The 27,982-nt window shown below is 42.7% G+C and overlaps 2 protein-coding genes and 1 pseudogene across 6 annotated transcripts in view; all 3 read left to right on the top strand.

Moving 5' to 3' along the window:
- Positions 1 to 3,105, top strand: part of LOC148047647 (uncharacterized) — a 61,280-nt gene extending 58,175 nt beyond the window's left edge. The window contains 2 exon segments of the mRNA XM_087711745.1: positions 1,334 to 2,883; positions 2,885 to 3,105. Of these exon segments, the coding sequence (XP_087567871.1) occupies positions 1,334 to 2,883; positions 2,885 to 2,941 (1,607 nt within the window). The 3' untranslated portion in view covers positions 2,942 to 3,105.
- The window catches only part of LOC106539510 (uncharacterized), a 118,371-nt gene that overhangs the window by 58,179 nt on the left and 32,210 nt on the right, over positions 1 to 27,982 (top strand). Inside the window, exons 2-3 of one of the 4 annotated variants that reach the window (XM_087711699.1) lie at positions 21,052 to 22,989; positions 23,525 to 27,737. In XM_087711699.1, the coding sequence (XP_087567825.1) occupies positions 21,577 to 22,974 (1,398 nt within the window). In that variant the 5' untranslated portion in view covers positions 21,052 to 21,576 and the 3' untranslated portion in view covers positions 22,975 to 22,989; positions 23,525 to 27,737. Of the gene's footprint in view, positions 1 to 7,946; positions 8,032 to 21,051; positions 27,738 to 27,982 lie in introns of those variants that run through there. The other 3 variants (XM_087711700.1, XM_087711701.1, XR_015696161.1) reach the window with 3 other exon arrangements.
- LOC148047649 (uncharacterized) overlaps positions 1 to 27,982 on the top strand; it is a 69,043-nt pseudogene that overhangs the window by 26,640 nt on the left and 14,421 nt on the right. The window lies entirely within an intron of this gene.

The raw sequence follows: 27,982 nt of genomic DNA on the forward strand, positions 1-27,982 counted from the left end.
TTCAGGGGCGTATAGAGTGCTCCTGGGGGCTGGGGGAGCAAAAATGAGCAAAAAACGGCCCGTTTTAGCTCATATCTGCCCTTCCCAGCCCCCAGGACCACTTTGGAAGCCTCTTAAGGGCTATGCACAGCCATTTTGGTGAAGGGGGTGGGGTTTCAGGAGGCTAAAAATGTTGTATTTACTGTATAAGATGCACCCAGATTTTCACCCTTTTTTTGAGGGAATAGCAATAGCAATAGCAGTAGACTTATATACCGCTTCATAGGCCTTTCAGGCCTCTCTAAGCGGTTTACAGAGAGTCAGCATATTGCCCCCAACAATCTGGGTCCTCATTTTACCCACCTCGGAAGGATGGAAGGCTGAGTCAACCCTGAGCCGGTGAGATTTGAACCGCTGACCTGCTGATCTAGCAGTAGCCTGCAGTGCTGCATTTAACCACTGCGCCACCTTGGCTCTAAAGAGTGCATCTTATACTCCCAAAAATATGGTATCTGGAAATGGCCTTTTAAACCTTCCCAAATTGATGTACAGCAACAATTGCTTCTCTAAGATAATTGCTGAGGTCTTTCCTCTTTGGCATTGTCTTAACACACACCTCAATGTCAGAGATTAGGAAACTCCTACACTTTGACTTTTATAGATGTAGTCTCTATCTCTGACCCGTGTTGCAACGTGAATCAAGTAAATGCAGTCTGACTGAAGTACTAATGCAAATCTCTGGCATTTTTCATGTTTCAGCTAAGCATGAAAAAATTAAGTTTTGATTCAAAGCAAAATTGTGGTTGCATGTTTGCATTTCTATTTTTAGTGTTTTTAAATTTTATAACACCTGTGTTTGAAAACAACCCTTTGCACTGCTAAGAATTCATTGATTGACCCAGTCAACAACCAATTTCTTCATTTAATGGATATTTGAACTACTGGGTAGTTTTCCATGTGTCAAATGAATCATGATTAATGTAAAATTATTGTAGGATTGTGACATGTTTGCTATTTCATTGTAACATAAGCTTTTTTCTTTTTTTCTCATCTTCTGCAACCATTTTATGCACAATTAAAGATACACTTTTATTTGAATCTTTTATTTATTTTATTTGAATCTTATAGACAAAGAAGATGGCAATGAGCACTCTGGACACCGAGGATAACAAGCAACATTGAAAAGGAGAACAAATCAGTCCAGAAATCAAAATATTTTCCATTCCCTTCAGAGAGCCACACAATTCTCCAACTTCCTCAGCAAAAGAGGGAAATATCTGGAAGTTACTGGGGAGGAAAAGGACAATTGGAAAACCACGTAGAGCAGAGAATGCTTTAGCAAGTATGGCAACGTGGACTCACACCAAGGAGAAACTGTTTGAATGTCCTGAATGTGGGAAATGTTTCTGTGATAAATCCAGCCTGGTTACACATCAGAGAACTCACACAGGAGAGAAACCGTTTGAATGTCCTGATTGTGGGAACTGTTTTAGTCAGAGAGGCATCCTGGTGAGACACCAGAGGACTCACACAGGAGAGAAACCCTTTCAATGTCCTGATTGTGGAAAACATTTTAGTCATCATTCCAGCCTGGTGACACACCAAAGGACTCACACAGGAGAGAAACCCTTTGAGTGTCCAGATTGTGGGAAAAGTTTTAGTCACAATGCCACCCTGGTGAAACACCAGAGGACTCACACAGGAGAGAAACCGTTTGAATGTCCTGATTGTGGGAAAAGTTTTAGTCGCATTTCCAGCCTGGTGACACATCAAAGGACTCACACAGGAGAGAAACCCTTTGAGTGTCCTGATTGTTGTAAAAGTTTTAGTCACTATTCCAGCCTGGTGACACACCAAAGGACTCACACAGGAGAGAAACCCTTTGAGTGTCCTGATTGTGGGAAAAGTTTTAGTCATCATTCCAGCCTGGTGACACACCAAAGGACTCACACAGGAGAGAAACCCTTTGAGTGTCCTGATTGTGGGAAAAGCTTCAGTAACAATTCTAACCTGGTGATACACAGGAGGACTCACACAGGAGAGAAACCCTTTAAATGTCCTGATTGTGGAAAAAGTTTCAGTTCCAATTCCAGCCTGGTGACACATCAAAGGACTCACACAGGAGATAAACCCTTTGAGTGTCCTGATTGTGGTAAAAGTTTTAGTCTGAATTCCAACCTGTTGGCACACCAAAGAACTCACACAGGAGAGAAACCCTTTGAGTGTCCTGATTGTGGGAAAAGTTTTAGTCATCATTCCAGGCTGGTGACACACCAAGGAACTCACACAGGAGAGAAACCCTTTGAGTGTCCTGATTGTGGTAAAAGTTTTAGTCACAATTCCAGTCTGGTGACACACCAGAGGACTCACACCGGAGAGAAACCCTTTAAATGTCCTGATTGTGGGAAAAGTTTCAGTACCAATTCCAGCCTGGTAAGACACCAGAGGACTCACACAGGAGAGAAACCCTTTCAATGTCCTGATTGTGGGAAAAGTTTCAGTACCAATTCCAGCCTGGTGACACACCAAAGGACTCACACGGGGGAGAAACCCTTTCAATGTCCTGATTGTGGTAAACGTTTTAGTCTGAATTCCAACCTGTTGGCACACCAGAGAACTCACACAGGAGAAAAACCCTTTGAATGTTCTGATTGCGGAAAAAGTTTCAGTGAGAATTCCAGGCTGGTGACACACCAGAGAACTCACACAGGAGAGAAACCATATGAGTGTCCAGACTGTGGGAAAGATTTCAGTATTAGGACTACCCTTCTAAATCATATGCTTATACACATAGGTGAGAAACCATTTGAGTGTCCCGAATGTGGATGGTGCTTCAGGAAAAATTCCACCCTTATTGCACACAAGAAAATCCACATGAGGCCCCAAGTGATGAGTGTAGAAAAGGTTTGAATTTCATTTCTAAAGTTCCTCTCTAAATCCAACTGAGAAATTGACTATTTAATTTGACTACAAAGAATTTGCCTAATTTTAGTTGGCAAATATATAATGGTATTAAATGGGAAGGTGGAAGGAAAAAATGGCAACATATTAGTGTGATAATGCCTATCTGGTCATTAGCAGCAGAACTTGCTTGATATGGGTAGTTCTCGGGTTACAAATGTAATGGATCCTGCCCTTTCCATTTGAAACTTGAGAAGTTATGGAAGTGAATCTCGTACATTGAACAACATCACTCCCTGCTTTCGCCCACATGTTCATTGTTTTCTTGCTCCAGATCAGCTTGACAAGGCATCTGGCGCCAAGAAAGCAGCCCTGAGAGGCTGTGCGCGACTTCTTAGGGTTGCTTTCTCATTGGCAAATCATTTGAGGATTGCGTTCCTGTAGGCTTTGGCAGCCCCTTGCAAAAAGCCTTTGCCTGTAGGAACAGGTACTTCGGAGGGACACACCCACTCCTCCCAAGCTCAGTTGGTGCCAACAAAGGCAGCTTGGAAAGGGCTGCTGAGGCCCTATAGGAATGCAATCTTCAACATACAATAGAAGGGGAGAAAAAGATTGCATACAAGTATTTTGAGAATCTGTTTAAAGGGGAACAAGTAGATGCAAACAAATAAAAGAATATTTAAATGGAGAAGAAACCCCGACAATAGCAGAAGATATGAAAGAAATGTTGTCAAAAAGTAACGAAACTAGAATTGAAACAGGTGATTCAGAAACAGAAAAATAATAAAATGCCAGGCCCAGATGGATTCCCAGCAGAATGGTACAAAATAATAGATGAATTGAACGAATTGATAGAACCCTTGATGCTGGCAATGTATAAGGAGGCACTAATAAAAGCAAAAATACTGGGCTCATGGAGAGAAGCACATATTACATTAATATTTAAATATTTAATTCTTTAAAGAAGGTGCAGATAAAAAACAGATTCAAAACTATAGGCCAATCTCGTTGTTGAATGCCGACTATAAAATATTCACAACAATAATAGCCGAGAGATTGAAAAAACTATTAAATGGCTATATACATCCAGACCAAAATGAAACAGGAAATAGCTTAATGCGAGAACTAGGAAAATATGGAGATGTAGCAGGTTTAAAGATTAATAGAGAAAAGACTAAAATGATAACTAAAAATTTGAAGGAAGAACAAAATAAAGAATTAGAAAGGATAATAGGACTGCAAGTGACAAAGAAAGTTAAATATCTTGGAATATGGCTAACTGCAAAGTGCTCAACTATAAAAGAAAATAATTATACAAAATTAGTGCAACAAATAAAAAAAGATCTAGAACTATGGGGGAAACTACAACTAACATTATTAGGGAAAATAGCAGCAATAAAAATGAATGTACTACCCAGACTATTATACCTATTTCAGACAATCCCCATAAAAATATTGGACAAAAATTTGGAAATGAGTGCAAGAAATTACAGGAGAACAGATAAAATACAAACCCGAAATCATTTTACTGGGAATAATCAAAGGGAAATATACAAAGAAAATTAAGTACATATTAACACATCTGCTAACTACAGCTAGAATAGCATTTGCCCAATGCTGGGAACAAAATATTATCCCTTCAGACGAATTAGTGATAAAAAAAGAAACAAAAAATTTGTGCAGAGATGGACAAATTAACACTGAGATTAAAAGATAAAGAAGAGTCGGAATATTATGAAATTTGGAACAATTGGTACAAATGGCTGCAAAACAGGAATAAAATTAATTAAGCCAAAAAACAATATATATATAAATATATATAGAACTGTATAAAGGTGTGTAAATAGAAAAGTGAAATATATATATGTACAGGTATGACATAGCAATGTTGATGTAATGACTGTAAGGTGTTGTAGAAAGGAAAAAATAATAAAAAAATCTGCAAAAAAAAAAAAGGAATGCAATTTTCCAGGGAGGAGCCAATGTCGCAATGAGATTGTTGTGTAGTCTCAATGCTCTGAGACCACAGCCAATACTTTTGCCACTGGGTGGTCCAAATGGACTTAAACTGTCCAGAAGAGACGGTGAAGAGGAAGAATACGTCCTGCTGAACTTGAGGATATAGCAAAATCCTCAAAAGAAGCAAGAGAAGTTCTTCAAGTGGGTGACAAATGCAATCTCCCTGCAGGCTTTGGCAAGGAAACGGCAAATGGAGGGAAGGCCTGAAAGACTGAAGTCTCCCCTCCATTTGCAAACATCCACGCCTCAATTCACAGAGAATAGATGCCTAAAGTGTAAGATTACTCAAGACTAACGACCTTGCGTGATCTTGCGGTAAGTTAGGCATCTGTTCTCTGTGACTGCCGCCAAATAAAGCCGAACAGAGAGATCTTTGCAAGGTAAGTCACTCCACAGGCAAAATGCCTGTGAAAACTCAGCTGGGGTTGGGAGAATAGGGGTGAATATAACAGAGCCTCTGTGGTCGTTCGTAAGGATGAACAACAGCCGTGGTGCTCCCGTATTCATAATTTCGGGATTTGTTTGTAAATGCTGGGGGGAGGGGGGGGCTTATCGTGTAACTTTGAACATTTGCTAAGAGAACGCTTGTAACCCAAGGATTACCTATATTTATATTTGTAGAAATTGTAAAAATCTTTTTGGAGTGGTCGCTGCCAAGGATTTAGGATCAAAGAGTTTCAATGGGTGAGAAACTAAAGGAAGCCAACTTCATTCGTGCTGGCCAGAGATGCTTCCAAGGACACCCATCCTAAATGTCTTGTGCGTCTGTAACTTTGCATACACAGAAGTTTTCATTAGGTCAAAGAGGGAAAATCACATAACCAGCAGGGCTTGAGAAGGGGGGCTTGGGAAGAGGAGATGATTGTCTATATATGCTGAGAGAAATGTTTCCAAAAGGCATTTCAAAAGGTTGGAAGAAAGATTGGTAATACAGATGTGCCTACTAAAATGTATCAAAGTTGCCCCACTCTATTTGATACACATTCCTTTTTTTAAGTCAAATTTTTAATTAATAAAATATACAAAATAAACAAAAACAATTGATAAAGAAAAGTAGGAAAGGAGTCAAAAAAAGAAAAAATAATATAATGCACCTTCCGCCTTTTTCTCCGTGGAGAAATTGTCATCACCCATTCCTCTTTGGAAATTACCTCTGCTCAGTTTACCAGAATAAAATCTTCCTTGGAAATAGATCCTGTCCTGAAATCCATTCCTCACAGTAATCCAGTCCAACATTTCTCTTTCACATTGCTCATAGGAACAGGGAGATTTTCTCTATGCACAGATAGCAAGCAGGAAAGCTTTAATGAATACATCATATCGGCAAAGATGAGGGCAAAAGAAGATCTGACTATTTCCCGCGCAAATGCATATAGTTAAAGTTCAGGTTTTCCCTCCCTGCTATTGGGCCTGGTCACATTGTCCAATGGAGACTTGAGAAATGATAATAGTTACAACACCAAAAATGCCATTTGAAGCTTGACACACTCTGCACACTGGATTCCACAAAAACATTGCCAGCCCAATGAGCAGCCCTGACCTAAAGCAGAACTGCAGCTTATATATCGTGGGTGTTCTACATTACAAAGATATAAAACGGGTAGGAACCAACTTGATGTTGGGATTTTTTTGATAATCTCATTTAAGGGACCTCATTAGTCTAGGAGAGGAGTCGGTGCTAACTTTCTACACTACATATTTCTTCACTCCCGAGATTTCATTCCATTGGTGGTACATGGTTTAAAACTGGTTCTCCTTCATATTAGGGTTAACTTGTGATTTTGTAGACATGTTCTTTTCCTGGAAACAATGTGGAACTGATAATGCCACTGCTGTCTTCTGTGATCTTTTTAACTTCCATACCTAGCAAACAAAACGTAAGATTTTGTAGTGGTGCACTATCCATTTATAATCCTGACACAACTGTGTTTAAACTAGGATTTTTTTAAAATAGCAGCTATCAAGCACTTTTTGGGTTCTTCAGTTTTATAGACTGTCCTCACTTACCACTTACTACTCAGCCTTCACAATTACACTGGTACTGAAAAAGTAGAGTTACAAGTGTTTCTCAAAGTTGTGGCCAACATAGTTATTTGCGGGTGGCACTGGCTTGCAATTACGATAGTTGTTGTGTCCTACAGTCATGGAATCGCCATTTGGGACCATAATTGGCTTCCAAGAAACAAAAATTACAGGACGTTGTAAGTCACAGTCATGGTACATTGCACTGAACGGAACATGGTGATTTGCTTAATGACCACAGCTACAACAGATATTGTAAGTTGGCATGGTTATGTGGTCAGTGTATTGTGAGAAGCAATCACAAACCCACCCATCCCGAGAATGAAATGTTTTGGGGAATATTAAAGAGAGGCAGAATATTATATTTACCCAAAGGAGAAATGGAGAAAAAAAATCTTAACAAAGGCAGAAAGTATCTTTCGAGATTTTGTGCCCATTAATAGCAGTAGACTTATATACCGCTTCATAGGGCTTTCAGCCCTCTCTAAGCGGTTTACAGAGAGTCAGCATATTGCCCCCAACAATCTGGGTCCTCATTTTACCCACCTCGGAAGGATGGAAGGCTGAGTCAACCCTGAGCCGGTGAGATTTGAACCGCTGAACTGCTGATCTAGCAGTAGCCTGCAGTGCTGCATTTAACCACTGCGCCACCTCGGCTCTTAAGAAATCCAGGCCAGCCTATTCACAAAGAAAAAACCTTCAGCTCCAGTTGATGGGATTAAAATTTGCCTTCCCCCACCCAAATTCTAAGGACAGGATTTTTAAGGACCTTTTAGGATACAATGGATGGAAACTGATCAAAGAGAGATTGGAGGAGTCGAAAAGGACCTGCTGACATGGAATCACTGAAAACATCTTCCAAAGACCTTAATGGAGATTGGACAAGTGTGTGTTTCCACCTCCTGTCGCTAGATGGCAGTCAGGCAACATCTGTGCCTAGAAAGCCATCTACCCCATGCTTGCGTTTAAAAAAGGAGTTTTAAACAATTGCTAGAAAGGATAGGAGGAGAGAAGCGCAGAGGAACTTCCTCTTCCGGATGACTCATGGGAGGAAGGAGGTGTGAAGGGCGCCTCTTCTGCTCTTCCAAGGATCGAAGCAGCAGCTGGAAGGTGAGTGGAGGGCCGGTGGAGTCCTGGAGCAAGTCGGGCTGTTCGGTTCCCTCCACGGCCTGGAAGCAGAGAAGCAACTGGGCTGAAGCATCTCAGCTGCAGGTTTCTTCCCTCCCCGAATTTAAGCCCACTGGTGCTGCCCGCTGTGAAACTGGTGGCTGCAATTTTCCTCCTGGTGGGAAGATTTTAAACATCTCTTTTAAATTAGGGGACTGGAGACAAAAACATATGAAGAACGGTTGCAGGAACTGGGGATGTCTAGTTTAATAGAAAGAAGGACAAGGGGAGACATGATAGCAGTCTTCCAATATCTCAGGGGCTGCCACAAAGAAGAGGGAGTTCAACTATTTTGCAAGGCACCTGAGGGCAGAACAAGAAGCAATGGGTGGAAACTAATCAAGGAGGGAAGCAACTTAGAACTGAGGATAAATTTTCTGACAGTTAGAACAATTAATCAGTGGAAGAGCTTCCCTCCAAAAGTTGTGAATGCCCCAACACTGGAAGTCTTTAAGATGATGTTGGATAGCCATTTGCTGTGCTTGATTTTTGTCAAACATGTCACTGTGCATTACGGCCGAACACCACAAAGGACAGTGTTCTAGAAGTCCTGTGATTTGTTCAGATGCAACTTTGCAAACCTCAGCCATGTTGCTATGACCTTTTTAGAAAGAAGAGCAACTTTTCCAAATGAACCATAGTTGTTCCGGTTTTTCTAATTGCACTGTCATGAATCTTGATATTTAACATGCTAACTGAAGCCTGTAGAGTCTGAGATATAACTCTTTTTTTCCAATTTCTCTGGCCATTGCATCGTCTGGCCTTGGGGTGAATTTTCTTGGATGTCCACTCCTGGGAAGATTGGCAAGTACCGTATTTTTTGGAGTATAAGACACACCGGAGTATGAGACACACTAAGATTTGGTAAGGGGCAAATTAAAAAAAAAGTAGGTAGGTAGATAGAGTTAGAGAGGGAGAGAAAGAGAGAGAAATACAGTAGGTAGGGAGAGAGAGAGAGGGTAGGTAGGTAGGTAGATAAAGGGAGAGAGAGGGAAATACAGTAGGTAGGTAGGGAGAGAGAGAGAGTTTGTGCGTAGGTAGGTAGAGAGATAGAGAAATAGAGAGAAATACAGTAGATAGGTAGGGAGAGAAAGGTAGGTAGGTAGATGGAGGGATAGAGAGAGAGAGAAATACAGTAGGTAGGTAGGGAGAGAGAGAGTGTGTAGGTAGGTAGGTGTACGAATAGAGAGAAATAGAGAAATACAGTAGATATATAGCCTTATAGAGTGCTGCGGGGGGGGACAAAAAATGGGCAGTTTTTTGCTTATTTCTGCCCTCCCCAGCCCCCAGGAGCTCTCTGAAAGCTTCAAACAAGGGTATGCATGGCCATTTTGGTGAAGGGGCAAGGCTTTAGAAGGCAAAAAAAGTGCTATATTCGGTGTATAAGATGCACCCAGATTTTCAGCTTCTTTTTTGAGAAAAAAGATGCATCTTATATTCTGAAAAATACGGTATCTGGAATGTTTCCCACTTGTGAATAATCTTCCTCAGTGTAGAATGATGGATTTTAAATTGTTTGGAAATGGCCTTGTAAACATTCCCCAAAAATATGTCTATTCTGTAACCACCTGTAAAAAGATTCCCAAATTGAATAATAATCAGTTGGTTCTTTCTCTTTGATAGCCAGTGTCAAACTGTTCATTTCTGCACATTCTAATATTTTCTTTTTTTTTAATATTGAAAATTTTAAAGAGTTTTTCAAATATCTATCTTCCCTCCCCCCCCACCCCAAATCCCCTCTCACCCACCACCACCCCGCACAACCTCGCAGAGCAAATACAGGATAAAAAAATTTAACAACCATATTCTAAAATAAACTAACTAACTTTGGCATCATCCCTCACTTGTACTTTAATTCCCCTTTTGTAAAGCTAACTTTAGATAAGTTGTAACATTCCTTGTTCAATCATTCATAAGGTAACTGAAATTTCTTAGTCCCATATGTATTTTGAATGTAATCAATCCATCTTCTCAATTCCAGCTTGTATTTCTCATCTGCATGGTCCTTAAGATATGCTGATATTTTAGCCATCTCTGTTAAGTTTGTTACTTTTAATGTCCATTCTTGAATAGTAGGCAATTCTTCCTTCTTCCAGTACTACGCCACCAACAGTCTTGCTGCCGTTATTAAATTCAGAATCATAGTAGTCTCTTTAACTGTACAGTCTTTAATTATATCTAATAAGAATAACAGAGGAGTAAACTTTATCCTCTTTTTAAAAATATTTTGCATAATCCACCATATTTTTATCCAAAATGCTTTGACCTTTTTACAAGTCCACCATATATGATAATACGTAGCATCAGCACAATCATATCTCCAGCATTTAGGTTGTAAGTTCGGATACATAGGCCTATAATTTTTTGGCTGGCTGAGATCTTGATCTTCTTTTGGGATCAGGGAGATAAATGCTGTTCTCCAAGATGGAGGAACCCTTCCTTCTAATTGAATTCTGTGAAATATTTCCTTAAGAGGTTCTACTATTTCTAATTGTAAATTTTTATAATAAACCGCTGTCAATCCATCTGTACCAGGTGCCTTCCCAACTTTTGCATTGTAAAAAGTATTATGTTTAGCATATAACAAATTAGTAGCCATCTGATCTGACATCAACATATTAAATTGCGCTCTTAGTAAAATGATTGCCTCTTTTGTCTTCTTATTAGCTCCTGCTCTTTCTTCTTTATCTCTTCCTCTAATTCCTTTCATTTCCCCCCCGCCTATATCTATATAGATTACTTAAATTTATTAAAACTCCTCTCATATATGCTTTACTTGAATCCCAAACCATTTCCATAGATGTTCCCTTATTCATATTAAAAGCAAAATATTCTTTCAACAGTTTTTTACATTCATTGACATTTTTCTCATATCTAAATAAATTTTCATTTAACCTCCAAGACCTTCTAGATTCCTTCCCATATTCCAGTTCCATTCAAACCGGGTTATGATCTGTTAATGCTCTCGAACATATCTTCGTCTTCTTTACCTTAGAAAGAAAATCATTTGTAATTAATATAAAGTCAATCCTAGAGAAGGATTGATGCCTATCAGAAAAAAATGTAAAGTCCTGTTCTTTAGCATTCCTTTCCCGCCAGATGTCTCTCAGCTCAATATCGTCCATCGTATTAAAGAAAGACTTAGGTAATCTTTCACGTACTTGAATATTTTGCAATAGACCCTTCTTGTCTTTCTTGGTGTCCAATACTCCATTCCAATCACCCAGTAATATACACGATCTGTAATCCCATTGTATTAACTTAGTAAGGAGCAACTTATAAAGTTTTTCTTGTTGTTGATTGGGGGTGTAAACTCCCATTAAGAGTATCTTTTTTCCTTCTAATAGTAGTTCAATTGCAATATATCTTCCTTGAGAGTCTGCTTCAATTAATTCAGCCTTTATATCCCTTCTTAATTATATAACTATGCCATTTTTTTCTCCAGGGCAGAAGCTACAAAATGTTGTCCCAATCTTGCATTCATCAAATATTTCTGATCATTTATTCTAATATGTGTTTCTTGATGGCAAATTACATTGTTTTTAAATTGTTTCAAATAGTGATATATTTTTTTCCTTTTTTGTGGTGACAGTCCAGGTTAAAAATTTAATTGTCATCTGCAAGAATCTCCTTCAGATTTTCTTGATTGTTCTCTTTGAGGCCTCTAATTCTCAAAGCAAATTCCATCGCTCTGTATTGTATCATTGTAATTTCTGCTTCTGATTTATCAGTCTTGTTTTGAACTTCTTCAATTTTGCATTCTAAATTGACATTGGACTGGTTGATCTCTTCCACTCTATCATGCAGTGAGGATATATAGCCAGCCAAACCTTTTAAAGGCTTCCACTATATCCTCTCTAATTTGCTGGTTACAAGTCTGAATTAGCTCCTGGATGCTAGATATTTCCTCCGAGACCTCCTTAAAGGCATATGTAACTTTTTCCTCTATTTTGAGTTCTATAGCTGCAGCCTGTTCCTTTAAGGCGTCTTTTAAGGCTCCTTGCAGCACATCAAGAGTTAAAACCTCAGCAGCAGGGGGAGGTAAAAGTGACTGTAATTTATTAGTCGGAGCTGGAGAACTGCCAGGGCTCTTTGAAGTGGTTGTTGTTCTAACTTGTTTTGAAGCCATTTCAACTATTCAATTAGACTTATCTTCTGCCAAATTGTTAAGTCCAAACAAACCACTTAGTCCAATTATTAAATCTTGTAGCTTATTAGTAAGTCAATGCTGTTTTGAGTGGTCTTAAACTCTTAGTTCTTTTAACTACGTTAGAAAGCACTTAAGAGCACTGATGAGACCCTATATCAGAGCCGATCTCGTGGCCATACGGGCGACGAAATGTTTGCATTTTGCCACTCTTATTGCATCCGCTGAATTGCTCCCAACCGCCTTGTTTAGGATAACCCGCTCCCTCCTGAAAAGGAGGGATGCGGATTAACCTTTACAAGGTAGAGCTGAGGAATTTGTCCAGTATTTAATGGATAAAGTCGCTCGGATTCAGACAGACCTGGACTCCAATTGCACAGTACCAGCCGAGGTACCGGGGGAAGGTCTTGAGCGGAGCTTATGGAATGAGTTTCAACTTGTCGCGCCTGAGGAAGTGGACAAGGCCATGGGAGCAGTGAGCGCCTCCACTTGTATACTGGACCTCTGCCCTCCCTGGCTGGTTTCGACCAGCAGGGAGGTGACACATGGCTGGATCCAGACTATAATTAACACCTCTCTCCGGGAGGGATCCTTCCCGATCCTCCTAAAGGATGCAGTGGTGAGACCCCTCCTAAAGAAACCGACCCAGCCATTTTGAGCAACTATCGTCCGGTCTCCAACCTCCCCTTTGTAGGGAAGGTTGTTGAGAAAATGGTGGCCTCTCAACTCCGACGGTCCTTGGATGAAACCGATTATCTAGATCCCTTTCAGTCCGGTTTCAGGCCTGGTTACAGCACAGAAACTGCTTTGGTCGCGCTGATCGATGATCTCTGGCGAGCCAGGGATAGGGGTCAGTCCTCTATCCTAGTGCTCCTTGACCTCTCAGCGGCCTTCGAAACCATCGACCATGGTATCCTTCTGCGACGGTTGCGAGAGGTGGGAGTGGGAGGCACCGTTCTTCGGTGGTTCTCCTCCTACCTCTCGGACAGGTCGCAGTCGGTGTTGGTTGGAGGGCAGAGGTCGACCCCTAGGCCCCTCAATTATGGGGTACCGCAGGGCTCGGTCCTGTCCCCCCTCCTATTTAACATCTACATGAAGCCGCTGGGTGAGATCATACGGTGGCACGGGATTAAATACCATCAATATGCGGATGATACACAATTGTATCTGTCCGCCCCGTGCCAACTCAGTGAAGCGGTAGAAGTGATGTGCCAGTGCCTGGAGGTTGTTAGGGTCTGGATGGGAACGAACAAGCTTGCACTCAATACCGACAAGACTGAATGGCTATTGATGCTCCCTCCCAAAGATTGGCTAACTATTCCATCTCTCAGTCTTGGGGGTGAAATTATACGCCCCTCAGAGAGGGTTCGCAATTTGGGAGTCCTCCTGGATCCACAGCTGACTTTAGATCACCATCTGTCGGCTGTGACCAGGGGGGGGTCTTTGCCCAGGTTCGCCTGGTGCACCAATTGCGACCCTACTTGGACCGGGAGGCACTTCAGATAGTCACTCACGCCCTCGTCACCTCAAGACTGGATTACTGTAACGTGCTCTACATGGGGCTGCCCTTGAAAAGTGTTCGAAGATTTCACCTAGTCCAGAATGCAGCCGCGTGAGCGATCGTGGGTGCACCTAGGTACACCCACGTTATACCTATCTTCCGTGAGCTGCACTGGCTGCCTATCGGTCTCCGGACACGCTTCAAGGTGCTAGTCGTTACTTATAAAGCCCTGCATAGCATCGGACCTGGGTACCTGAGAGACCGCCTCCTGCCAATTACCTCCCAAAGACCGATTCGATCGCACAGGCTTGGCCTTCTCCGGGTCCCATCTGCAAGCCAATGTCGGCTGGCGATCCCCTGGGGAAGAGCCTTCTCTGTTGCTGCTCCGGCCCTCTGGAACGAGCTCCCCGTGGAAATCCGGATCCTTACTACCCTCCCGGCCTTCCGTAAAGCTACTAAGTCCTGGCTGTTCCGACAGGCCGGGGGCTGTTGAAGTATCCAGCCCCGCTTCAATTGTGAATGTTGTGTATTTTTAAATTGTTGTATCGTCCTATTTATCCCCTTTCCCTGTTTTATTGTGAGCCGCCCGGAGTCCTTCGGGAGTGGGCGGCATACAAAGCTAATAAAACAAACCAACCAAACAAAACAAACAAGATGTAATTGCTTGTTAAGTTCGTTATAGCCACACCTTAATATTCAGGCGCCATTTTCACTTCTATCTCATTAATTTTAACAGAAGGAATTCTGGTAAATTGGAGTTTAAGTTTAGAAATACTTGCGATTGTGGAACTCTCCAGTATTTGCACTGCCTGCTTCTTATTCAAATGTAGATCAAAACATTGATTGCAGGTGTGGACGTGGCTCTTTTTTTTTCTGCAAAAAGCAGATGCATCCCGAGAGCGGAGTGTGTCGAGCTACAGGGGAGCTCACACCTTCCAAGCCCCAGAAAATTGCTCCTGGGGGTTTAAGGGAGCTCTACCCACGCTCGGCAACTCTTCTCTCCCTCTTTTCCCGAGGGGAGAGTTTTCAGGCTGTCAGACAGTTGATGTACGTTGTTCTGGCAGCTAAACGCGATCCCGGCGCTGGAACATCCCAGAGAGACGTCCGTCAAAGCCTACGTTGCCACCAGAAGCCGCCACATTCTAATATTTTCTTAATCATATTCTCCTCTGTAGGGATCTCTTCACTTTTCCAATTTTGTGCAAATGCAATCCTAGCTGCTGTTATAACATCAAATATAATGGCCTTGTTTTAACACACACATCAATGCCGGAGACCAGAAAACTCCTACAACTTCAGCTTTTATAGATATAGTCATACTTGCTGATGATCAATTGATCAGGTCAAGTTTGCAGCAACAGTCACATCAATTGATCAAGGGCACTTTATTAGCAGTACTTGGCTATCACTGTGGTGCTCCATCACTGGAGGCTTTTCAAAACAGACAAGAGAGTGACTTGTCTGAAACAGTATAGGGCAGTGATGGCTAACCTTTTTTGGCCCCGTGCCAAAAGCTGGGAGAGAGCACGGGGGGGGGGTTGTCTGCGGGCATGCCCACACCCATAATTCAATGCGCGCAATACCTCCGCGCATGTGCGTGCAACCAGCAAACCACCTATCGCTTTCGGCACAGTTATTTCGCCCTCCCCAGGCTCCAGAGGCTTTTTAGGAGCCTGGGGAGGGTGAAAACAGCCCCTCCCCCAACCAGAGGCCCCCTGGAGGCTTCCGGAAGCCTCTGGAGGGTGAAAAAGGAATTATGGGGAACCTGGAAGTTTGGGAATGGTGACTTCCAGGTTCCCCATGGGGCCGATGAAGCCTCCAGAGGGCAAAAAACGGATCTACGGCCAAACCGGAAGTCCCCGAAGGCTCCAGAGGGGGGGAAATTGACCTACGGGGAACCTGGAAGTTTTGGGAATGGGAACTTCCTGTTTGTCCATAGCTCTGATTTTCAACCTCCGGAACCTTCAGGAGCCTCCACGAGACTTCCCTGAAGCCTTGGGAGGGCAAAAACCGGCCCTATAAGCAAACCAGAAGTGACCATGTATATGGTCTCCTGCTTGAGCAGGGCTTGGATTAGAAAGACCTCCAAGGTCCCTTCCAATTCTGTTATTCTCTTCTCTTCTGTTGCAATGATATTTATTATGTCTTGATAAGTAAAACCATAGAAATCAAAGAGGGTGTAGTTTCTTTTTCACTGGACTGTATTTGAAAACAACCCTTTGCGCTGCTAGGAATTCATTGATTGACCCAGTCAACAAGCAAATTTCATCATTGAATGGATATTCGAACTTGGATCTGGGTAGTCTTCCATGTATCAAATGAATCATGATTAATGTAAAATTATTGTAGCATTGTGGCATATTTGCTTTTTCATTGTAACATAAGCTTTTTTCTTTTTTTCTCATCTTCTCATCTGCAACCTTTTTATGCACAATTAAAGATACACTTTTATATGAATCCTATAGACAAAGAGGACGGCAATATGAACACTCTGAACAATTGTGGATAACAAGCAACATTGAAAAGGAAAACAAATCAGTCCAGAAATCAAAATGGCCTGCCACTTTCTTTCACCCGCCTCTGTGTCCTCAGCAGCTCGCCAGCACAGGCTGGCAAAAGAGACTTTCTTTTGCCCGCCTGCGTCCGCGGCAGCCTGCCAGCAGAGGCTGGCAGGGCTGCCTCGGATGCAGGTCGGCGAAAGAAAGTCTCTTTAGCCCGCCTGTGCTGCCGGGTTGCCGCTTTCTCTCGCCCGCCACTCAGACCTCAGGCAGGCGAAAGAAAGAAAGCGCTTTAGATGGTGGGGTGTTGGAGGAGAGGAGAGAATGTTTAGGCATTTTCTCCTGTCCCCCAACATCCAATTGTCTAAAGCGCTTTCTTTCTTTCGCCCGCCTGTCAGAGCTCAGGCAGGCGAAAGAAAGCAATTTAGACAGTGGATTGTCGGGGGAGAGGACTGCCTCACCAGCCATAAACCTCACCACGTGGCACTGGAAGCAAGTATGTGGTTAGAAGAATAGTATAAATTATTAGAAACAATAAACCTCTGATCTTAAAGTAAGAATTTTTCCTTCTGTTGTTGCCTTTGTTTCCTATTGGAGTTTTCCTATCACACTTGGGATGTGAGAGGGAAGCTGATTTTCCTGATCAAGGGGGGCTGGAGGCAGACAGCAGAACTGAACAGGATGAGAGAGCCCCAGCAGCAGCAGCAGCCACATGAGCACCTCCAAGGGGGGGGGAGCCCCCCCCCCAACAGATGCCGAATGGCAAAAGTTCCTCCTCTTCGTGTGAAATTCGGAGGAGACTCCACAGAACTGGGATTTTTCCTGGTCCAGGTCATACAAGTTTGGAGAAGATTTCCCCAACGAGGAAACAAAGGTAAAAGCTCTGACAATGGCATTGGAGAATAAGGCGGCAGCTTGGATGGTCGCCTTGCATAATGATGACTTCTCCTGCTGAGGAATTACAATGTGTTTATGGCCACCCTGAGGAAGCACTTTGATGATCCGCTGGCCGAGCATAAGGCGAGAGCCAAGATGAAAACTCTTACTCAGGGAAGAAGTCCAGTGGCTGAGTACATCCAAGAGTTTCGTGAGCTGTCAGTGCTTATGTGGGAGTGGTCCGAGGAGGCTTTAATGGACAATTTTATGGATGGCCTGAACCAAGATATATACCAGAACTGTGTTAACAGAGGGGCCCCACGCAATCTGTAACGCTGGTATGAGCTGGCAGCAGATGTGGAGATTGACCTAGCCAGGAATAAATACTGGGGAGACAGTGATAAAGGTAAAAATCTGGGAAATGTTTCCAGGAGACCAAATACTGAATGCGACCTCTATGTTTTCTGGAGTCTACAATTTCTTTTACTTCAAAATGTTGCTCTCCCTCAATAAGAAGAGGGACCGGAGGTGAAGGTTGAGGCGGACCAAAGGAAGAAGTGTTCTCTGCTTTCAACATTTTCACATGAAATACATGATAAATTCTTCTAAGGTTCTTCAGCAGCTCCAACTTCACCGACACAGAATTTATGATTTTTACAATAGGGAATGGACCTACGTACTTTGGCCCCAGCTTCTTCGATTTTTGGGTTGTTTGTAGGAACTTGGTGGACAAAAACACTCTATCCCCAACTTGGTACTCTTTAGGTTTAACCCTTTTCTTATCCACCTGTTTTTTGTGAGTCTGGTGAGCGGCATCTAATGCTTTGCAGGTCATGGGCCAAAATTGCTGAAGTTGATTGCTCCATTCAGACAACGATAAAATTTGCAGTTTCTCTTGAGGCAATTCAGGAATTGTCACAAAGTCCTGTCCAATCACAACTTTAAAAGCGGTGAAGCTGGTACTGCTGTGTAGAGAATTATTGTACACTACCTCTGCATATGGTAATAGTTCAGCCCACTTATCCTGTTGATAATTGATGAAACATCGGATGTACTGCTCCAAAATCGAGTTAGCCATTCACAATCTCCATTAGTTTGAGGATGGTGAGCAGAGCTTAGCCTCTGGGTGGAGCCAATCAATTTCAGAAATTCTTTCAAAAAGAGGGAGGTGAATTGGACCCCCCCTGTCCAAAATAATGTGTTCAGGCACTCCATGTAACCTATATACATGTAAAATAAAAAAATTAACCAATGACTTTCAGTTCAGTTCAGTTCAGTTTATTGTATTTATATGCTGCCCTTTTCCCCCGAAGGGGACTCAGGGCGGCTCACAACTCGAACCAGGGAAGGAGGATACAGACAAAAAATTTAAAAAAACAACAAGCATAACAATATATAATTTAAAACTCACAACAGTCATACCATTCGAGACGGGGGCAACAGCTCTTTAGCCCCAGGCCTGTCAGAACAGCCAGGTTTTGAGGGCTTTGCGGAAGGCCTGGAGGGTGGTGAGGGTTCGAATCTCCACGGGGAGTTCATTCCAGAGGGTCGGAGCAGCCACAGAGAAGGCTCTCCTCTGGGTAGTCGCCAGTCGACACTGGCCGGCGGATGGAATTCGGAGGAGGCCTAATCTGTGGGATCTAATCGGTCTAGTGGAGGTAATTGCTGATGGGATCTTGGAGCAAGGCACAAAATGAACCTGTTTGGAAAACAGATTGGTGATAACCCAAATAATGGTATTCCCCAGACTTTCTGGTAACTCGACAATAAAGTTCATTGATACCTCTTTCCACGGGGCCCCAGGACAGGCAACCCTTTGGAGAAGAACTTGGGGCTTCCCCGGTGGCCTTTTTGCGGCTGCATAGACAGGACAACTGGCTATGCAGGACTCCATGTCTTTTTTCAATGAAGACCACCAAAATTGCCTTTTCATCAAATGCAAAGTCTTTACAAATCCAAAATGGCCTGCCATTTTTGAATCGTGGGCCCGTTGAAGTACGACAGGTTTCAGGTTAGCAGGAACATATAGTTTAGCTCCTACCTAAGCTAGTCCATCCTTCATGGTGCATTCATCAGAATGTTTCTTGAACCAGTCATCAGGGTCAAGGCCCTCTTTGAGTTTGTTCATTAGGTCCGTAGTCACATCTAAGTCCACTGGGCTTTGGCTCCTAGTAACCATTGGGGCAGCCAGATTTTAAGCTGGAATGACTGGATGAACCACACTTAACTAGAGCTGTTGTACTGGGGAAGCCTGGACAAGGCATCAGCCATAAAGTTCTTCCCCCCGGGGATGTACCTGAGGGTAAAGTTTCCTGGATCTGTTTTTCCCCCTTTTTTGAAGATGGGAATCACATCAGCTCTTTTCCAGTCCTCTGGTAGTTCCCCAGTGCTCCAAGATCTCTGAAAGATATAGTTCAGTGGTTCTGAGATCTCGTCTGCCAGTTCCTTCAGCGTGGGTGTGGTCAGCGGCGGCGGGGGGACACCTGGCCTGAGGTCTCTGAAGCCGGCATGGGTGTGGTCAGCGGCAGCGGCGGTGGGACGCCTGGCTTGCGATCTCTGCAGCTGCCGCTCCCCACATTGTGGTGTTATAGCGATTGCCCCCCCCCCCTTTGCTTATGGACATGATAAATTGGATCAGAGGGGAGTGGCTGAGGCAGCTGACATGGATATTGATGCCAGCAGAAGATGACTTCGGTAGTTGGCATGGGTGCGGTTGGAGTGGGGTTCCTTTGTTTTGGCCCCCTCCGGTATCACCACCGTTGCCTGGGCCACCGTACTGTGTCATTTGGCCATTTGATCCCTACTCTTATGACAATATGGACTGGGTTAATGGAGTGCGGCCCTGGAGATGGATATGAATGCAGCTGACGTGGACGGAGCCGAGCTGCTGGAGTTGTTGAAGTTGGAGCAGCCACTACTGACAATGCTGTCCTCATCGCCACCATTACTGGCCGCTTCACCACCTCTCAATTCATCATCTGCTGCGTTTTTGACATCTGGTTGTTACTGTTACATATTGTCCTGAACACCGACCATTGTTATGATGGACATAAGCTTCCCGCTACCCCTCTTGAACACTGTTGGCTGCCCCTCCCCCCTCCTCGTTCCATCTCCCTGTGATGTCATCTCGTTTGGTTGATGCCACACTCTCCTCTATGTTATGCTGCGACAGAACTTTATTCCCTTCTGGGACTCCCCCTTTCCCAGGGATGGCCTACTTGCCTATCAAGAGGCTTCCTTAATGACGGCTCTTGGGATCCCAAGAGGTGGCATGCAAAGAAGAGACTTCTTAGGGGTTTTTTACAGGGGTTTTTTAATCAAATTTTAAGGGGGGCATGGGGGGGCTTGATTTAGATGGCTCAGACAGGCTTGGGGGGGGGAGTCTGTCAGGGCACAGGCCAGAACTAACTAATGGGCGCGGGCCAGGAGTGCTGGGAAGGGGATCCCAGGGGAGACATTAAGCCATGATGGATTTTAAATTATCGTATTTTTTTTAGTATAAGATGCACCAGAGTATAAGATGCACCAAGACTTTGGAAATGGCCTTTTAAACCTTCCCAAATTGATGTACAGCAACAATTGCTTCTCTAAGATAATAGCTGAGGTCTTTACTCTTTGGCATTGTCTTAACACAAACCTCAATGTCAGGGACTAGGAAACTCCTACACTTTGGCTTTTATAGATGTAGTCTCTATCTCTGATCCGTGTTGCAACGTGAATTCAGTAAATGCAGTCTTACTGAAGTACTAATGCAAATCTCTGGCATTTTTCATGTTTCAGCTAACCATGAAAAATAAAGTTTTGATTCAAAGCAAAATTGTGGTTGTAGGATTGTGGCATGTTTGCTTTTTCATTGTAACATAAGCTTTTTTCTTTTTTTTCTCATCTTCTGCAACCATTTTATGCACAATTAAAGCTACACTTTTATTTGAATCTTATAGACAAAGAAGATGGCAATAGGAGCACTCTGGACACTGAGGATAACAAGCAACATTGAAAAGGAAAACAAATCAGTCCGGAAATCAAAATATTTTCCATTTCCTTCAGAGAGCCACACAAATCTCCAACTTCCTCAGCAGGTGAGAGAGAAACAAGAGTAAATCAAGAAAAGATTTCTAACTGGGAAACGTAAAGTGTGGAAAACCACGTAGAGCAGACAGTGTGACAGGCGGTGCTCTGGGAGGAAGAAAACGGCTTGAAACAAAACACCACCAAACAAGTGACCATCCATATTTCTGATCTCCTCAGGAATATGAGTTGTGGAAAAGCTCCATAGACGTGCCCATTGTGGGAAAGATACAACTTGCAAATCACAGTTGATTAAGCATGAGAGGATCCATACTGGAGAAAAGCCATACAAATACTTTGAATGTAACAAAACCTTTGGTCACAACAACTCCGTTTGGTTTCATGGAAGGACCCACACAGGACAGAAGCCCTAAAACGCGACAAATGCTTTAGCAAGTATGGCAATGTGGACTCACACCAAGGAGAAACTCTTTGAATGTCCTGAATGTGGGAAATGTTTCTGTGATAAATCCAGCCTGGTTACACACCAGAGAACTCACACAGTAGAGAAACCGCTTGAATGTCCTGATTGTGGGAAATGTTTTAGTCAGAGAGGCATCCTGTTGAGACACCAGAGAACTCACACAGGAGAGAAAACCTTTCAATGTCCTGATTGTGGAAAAAGTTTTAGTCATCATTCCAGCCTGGTGTCACACCAAAGGACTCACACAGGAGAGAAACCCTTTGAGTGTCCTGATTATAGTAAAAGTTTTAGCCACAATTCCACCCTCGTGAAACACCAGAGGACTCACACAGGAGAGAAACCGTTTGAATGTCCTGATTGTGGGAAAAGTTTTAGTCGGATTTCCAGCCTGGTGACACACCAAAGGACTCACACAGGAGAGAAACCCTTTGAGTGTCCTGATTGTGGAAAAAGTTTTAGTCATCATTCCAGCCTGGTGACACACCAAAGTACTCACACAGGAGAGAAACACTTTGAGTGTCCTGATTGTGGTAAAGGTTTTAGTCACAATTCCAGCCTGGTGAAACACCAGAGGACTCACACAGGAGAGAAACCCTTTAAATGTCCTGATTGTGGGAAAAGTTTTAGTCAGCATTCCAGCCTGGTGACACACCAAGGGACTCACACAGGAGAGAAACCCTTTGAGTGTCCTGATTGTGGTAAAAGTTTTAGTCAGAATTCCAGCCTGGTGAAACACCAGAGAACTCACACAGGAGAGAAACCCTTTAAATGTCCTGATTGTAGGAAAAGTTTCAGTACCAATTCTAGCCTGGTGACACACCAAAGGACTCACACAGGAGAGAAGCCCTTTGAGTGTCCTGATTGTGGGAAAAGTTTCAGTACCAATTCCAGCCTGGTGATACACAGGAGGACTCACACAGGAGAGAAACCCTTTAAATGTCCTGATTGTGGAAAAAGCTTCAGTAACAATTCTAACCTGGTGATACACAGGAGGACTCATACAGGAGAGAAACCCTTTAAATGTCCTGATTGTGGAAAAAGCTTCAGTAACAATTCTAACCTGGTGATACACAGGAGGACTCACACAGGAGAGAAACCCTTTAAATGTCCTGATTGTGGAAAAAGTTTCAGTACCAATTCCATCCTGGTGATACACCAAAGGACTCACACAGGAGAGAAACCATATGAGTGTCCAGACTGTGGGAAAGATTTCAGTATTTGGACTAGCCTTCTAAATCATATGCTTATACACACAGGGGAGAAACCATTTGAGTGTCCCGAATGTGGATGGTGCTTCAGGAAAAATTCCACCCTTATTGCACACAAGAAAATCCACATGAGGCCCCAAGTGATGAGTGTAGAAAAGGTTTGAACTTCATTTCCCAAGGTCAGTTGGTGCCAACAAAGGGAGTTTGCAAAGGGCTGCTGAGGCCCTATAGGAATGCAATCTCCTAGCAGGCTTTGGCAAGGAAACCGCAAATGGAGGGAAGGCCTGAAAGACTGAAGTCTTCCCTCCATTTGCAAACATCCATGGGTCAATTCACAGAGAATAGATGCCTAAAGTGTGAGATTACTCAAGACTACTGACCTTGCGCGATCTCGTGGTAGGTTAGGCTTCTGTCCTCTGTGAATGCTGGCAAATAAAGTACAGTAGAGAGATTTTTGCAGGGTAAGTCACTCTCCACAGGCAAAATGCCTGTGAAGACTCGGCTGGGGGTGGGGGTGGGGAGAATAGGGGTGAATATAACAGAGCCTCTGCGGTCGTTCGTTTGTAAGGATGAACAACAGCCGTGGTGCTCCAGTATTCATAATTTCGGGATTTGTTTGTAAATGCTGGGGGGAAGGGGGGGTTATTGTGTAACTTTGAACATTTGCTAAGAGAACGCTTGTAATTCAAGGATTACCTGTATTTATTTTTGTAGAAATTGTAAAAATCTTTTTGGAGTGGTCGCTGCCAAGGATTTAGGATCGAAGAGTTTCAATGGGTGAGAAACTAAAGGAAGCCAACTTCATTGGTGCTGGCCAGAGATGCTTCCAAGGGCACCCATGCTAAATGTCTTGTGCGTCTGTAACTTTGCATACACAGAAGTTTTCATTAGGTCAAAGAGAGAAAATCACAGAACCAGCAGGGCTTGAGAAGGGGGGCTTGGGAAGAAGAGATGACTGTCTATATATCCTGAGAGAAATGTTTCCAAAAGGCATTTCAAAGGTTTGGAAGAAAGATTGGTAATACAGATGTGCATACAAAAATGTATCAAAGTTGCCCCACTCTTTGTTTGATACACATTCCTTTTTTTAAGTCAAAATTTTAATTAATAAAGTATGCAAAACAAAGAAAAACAATTGATACAGAGAAACAGGAAAGGAGTCGAAAAGAAGAAAAAAAATAATATAATGCACCTTCCGCCTTTTTCTCCGTTGAGAAATTGTCATCACCCATTCCTCTTTGGAAATTACCTCTGCTCAGTTTACCAGAATAAAATCTTCCTTGGAAATAGATCCTGTCCTAAAGTCCATTCCTCAGAGTAATCCAGTCCAACATTTCTCTTTCACATTGCTCATAGGAACAGGGAGATTTTCTCTATGTACAGGTAGCAAGCAGCAACGCTTTAATGAATACATCATATCGGCAAAGATGGGGGCAAAAGCAGATCTATTTCCCGCGCAAATGCACATAGTTAAAGTTCAAGTTTTCCCTCCCTGCTATTAGGCCAGGTCACATTGTCCAATGGAGACTTCTAGTTTTGTTTTGAGAAAGTCTTTTTTGGCTCTGGTAAACCTGCCGAAACGTCCTTGGTTCCCATAGCTGGCATCAATGTCTGGAGCTTTGTTCTGTCTCCCCATAGTTTTTTTGCAAAATGAGAAACGATAATAGTTACAACACCAAAAACGCCATTTGAAGCTTGATACACTCTGCACACTGGATTCCACAAAAACATTGGCAGCTCAATGAGCAGCCCTTACCTAAAGCAGAACTGCAGCTTATATATCGTGGGTGCATTACATTACAAAGATATAAAACAGGTAGGAACCAACTTGATGTTGGAATTTTTTTGATAATCTCATTTGAGAGACCTCATTATTCTAGGAGAGGAGTCGGTGCTAACTTTCTACACTACGTATTTCTCCACTCCCGAGATTTCATTCCATTGGTGGTACATGCTTTAAAACTAGTTCTTCATATTAGGGTTAACTTGTGATTTTGTAGACATGTTCTTTTCTTGGAAACAATATGGAACTGATAATGCCACTGCTGTCTTCTGTGATTTTTTTTAACTTCCATACCTAGCAAACAAAACATAAGATTTTGTAGTGGTGCACTATCCATTTATAATCCTGACACAACTGTGTTTAACCTAGGATTTTTTAAATAACAGCTATCGAGCACTCTTTGGATTATTCAGTTTTATAGACCGTCCTTGCTTACCACTTACTACTCAGCCTTCACAATTACACTGGTACTGAAAAAGTAGACTTACAAGTGTTTCTTAAAGTTGTGGCCATCACAGTTATTTGGGGGCAGCCCTGGCTTGCAATTACGATAGTTGCTGTGTCCCACAGTCATGGAATCGCCATTTGGAACCTTCACAATTGGCTTCCCACAAACAAAAATGACAGGAAGTTGTAAGTCACAGTCATGGTACATTGCACTGAATGGAAAATGGTGATTTGCTTAATGACCACAGCTACAACAGATATTGTAAGTTGGCATGGTTATGTGTCAGTGTACTGTGAGAAGTAATCACAAACCCACCCACCCCGAGAATGAAATGTTTTGGGGAATATTAAAGAGAGGCAGAATATTATATTTACCCAAAGGAGAAATGGAGAAAAAAAATCTTAACAAAGGCAGAAAGTATCTTCAGAGATTTTGTGCCCATTAAGAAATCCAGGCCAGCCTATTCACAAAGAAAAAACCTTAAGCTCCAGTTGATGGGATTAAAATTTCCCTTCCCCCACCCAAATTATAAGGACAGGATCTTTTTTTATTAAAAATTTTAAAAGCTTTTACAAATATTTACCTCCCCTCCCCACCCTCCCCCACCCAAACCCATCTACCCCAACCCCCCCCCCCCCAACCTCCCAGAGCAAATAGAGGGTATACATCTTTAACAATCATATTCTAAAGTGAACTAACAGACTTTAGCGTCATCCTTCACTTGTACTTTAACTCCCCTCTTGTTGAGCTAACTCTAAAGAAATTATATCATTCCTTGCTTCTTCAATCATAAGCTCTCTGAAGTTTCTTAGTCCCATATTTATTTTGAATATAATCAATCCATCTTCTCCACTCCAGCTTATATTTCTCGTCTGAATGATCCTTGAGATATGCTGATATTTTAGCCATCTCTGCTAAGTTTGTTACTTTTAATGTCCATTCTTGAATAGTAGCCAAATCTTCCTTCTTCCAATATTGCACCACCAACAGTCTTGCTGCTGTTATTAAATTCAGAATCAAAGTAGTCTCTATAACAGTACAATCAGTAGTTATACCTAACAAGAATAACTGAGGGGTAAACTTTATCTTCTTTTTAAAGATATTTTGCATAATTCACCATATTTTTATCCAGAATGCTTTAACCTTTTTGCAAGTCCACCATATATGATAATACATAGCATCAGCACAATCACATCTCCAGCATTTAGGTTGTAGGTTTGGGTACACACAAGCCAATTTTTTGGGATCTAAATGCCATCTATAAAACATCTTGTAGAAATTCTCCGTCAGATTTTGGGCTTGCGTGAATTTTACATTTCTTACCCATATCTTTTCCCATGTATCCAGCATTATTGGTTTGTCAAAATTTTGTGCCCACTTTATCATACAGTCTTTAACTAATTCTGTTTCAGAATCCATTTCTATTAATATATTATATAACCTGTTTATATGCATTTTACTTTGATCCCTAATTTGTTTTAGTAGATTGTCCTCATCTTGCATAATACCAATTTTCTGATCTTTTTTCCATCTAACCTGTAACTGTCCATACTGAAACCATGTTTGGATTACCCTTTCCTCCTTTAGTACATTCAAAGGTTTTAGCTGTAGTACACTTTGTTCTATAGTAAGAAGCTGTCTGTATGTGGTTACATCCTGTTTTTGTGCTATGCTTCTTTTTCTATTGCATGTCTGGGAAATGCCCACATAGGTATTGTCAGGCCTGCAGCGGTTCCTTTAAGAATCTTTGGCCTGCCACACTCTTATTAAGGGGGGATTTAGCAAAGGATAGAATGTATTGTTTTCAAAATAAAAAATTCCTTCCTAGAAGCTCAAGGTCATCTTTTTTCTCCCAAACCTTTGCACCTGATCGGAACCAGTTGGGCGTAGGTGCTAACGTGGAAGAAGAAGATTGGACCATGTGATGGACTGTGGGTATAGGGACAAGATCATGAACTTTTAACTGGGTGGGATTCTGATGTAACTTCCAGAGTTGGAATCCCACAGCACGATGCCAATATGCCTGCCTTATTAAATTGGAACTTTAAGCATAGATTTGCCTTTGACTCTGATTTAATTCTGCATGATATTTGGAACGCTGACACTATTCCAACTCTCCACTAAGATAAGTTATCAGCATACCAAGCTGGGAAGCTGTCAGGGGGTACTGAATCCCAGTTCTGACCCAACCCTGGGCAGTACGAAAATTCAGTGAAAATGGAGGAAGAAAAACATGCTCTGAGAAAGCTAAAATTTACGGCTCAATTAATTTGGCCGAGGCTCAAGATGTGCCTCTTAAGGAATTAATAGAAACTGCAGAGATTAGGGAATTGGGGGACCGGCAAAAGGAGTTCCGTGAGGAGACCTCAAGATTTATGACTTCTAAGGAATGCCTGCTAGAAGAAGAGGGGGTTGCCAGGGAAACTTCGACAGATGACTGGATGATTACCAGAAGATCTGATGAATGGAGAACTCAGCTGCCCTCCCGCAGCCCTTCTCTAATGGGCCTTCCAGACCATTTCCTACAGCTAACTATGAGTGAAATAAAAACCCTCCCCTCTTCAGAAACCCCTCAGTGGAACCTGGCACCACCCACATTCTCCTTTCCTCGAAGAGAAATTTCTGCCAAGTGGAGCGGAGACATGGGCTCCTTCCATACAGTAGCTAATGAATCAACCCACACCCTTGCTGCTGGATTAATGCCTTGAGCAGTCACATCAGCACCCCTCCCTCCTACTGGAGTGCAACCAGACCCCCCTCCAATTAAGGGAGGTCAATCCAGCCGGCAGAAAGAGGCCTAGAACACATGCACCTCCCCACAGCTGCAAAGGGGTGACTCCGAACCCATGAATCAAACAAACCTGGGTCATGGATGGTCTCAATGCCAATGGACGCCTGCCCTCTTCCAGCAGATGGCGCCTTCCCAGATAACTGCTCCTGG

Source organism: Thamnophis sirtalis, unplaced genomic scaffold, assembly GCF_051295495.1.
Source record: "Thamnophis sirtalis isolate CommonGarterSnake01/CBP01778 unplaced genomic scaffold, rThaSir2_p1.2 scaffold_3, whole genome shotgun sequence".
Lineage (NCBI taxonomy): Eukaryota > Metazoa > Chordata > Lepidosauria > Squamata > Natricidae > Thamnophis > Thamnophis sirtalis.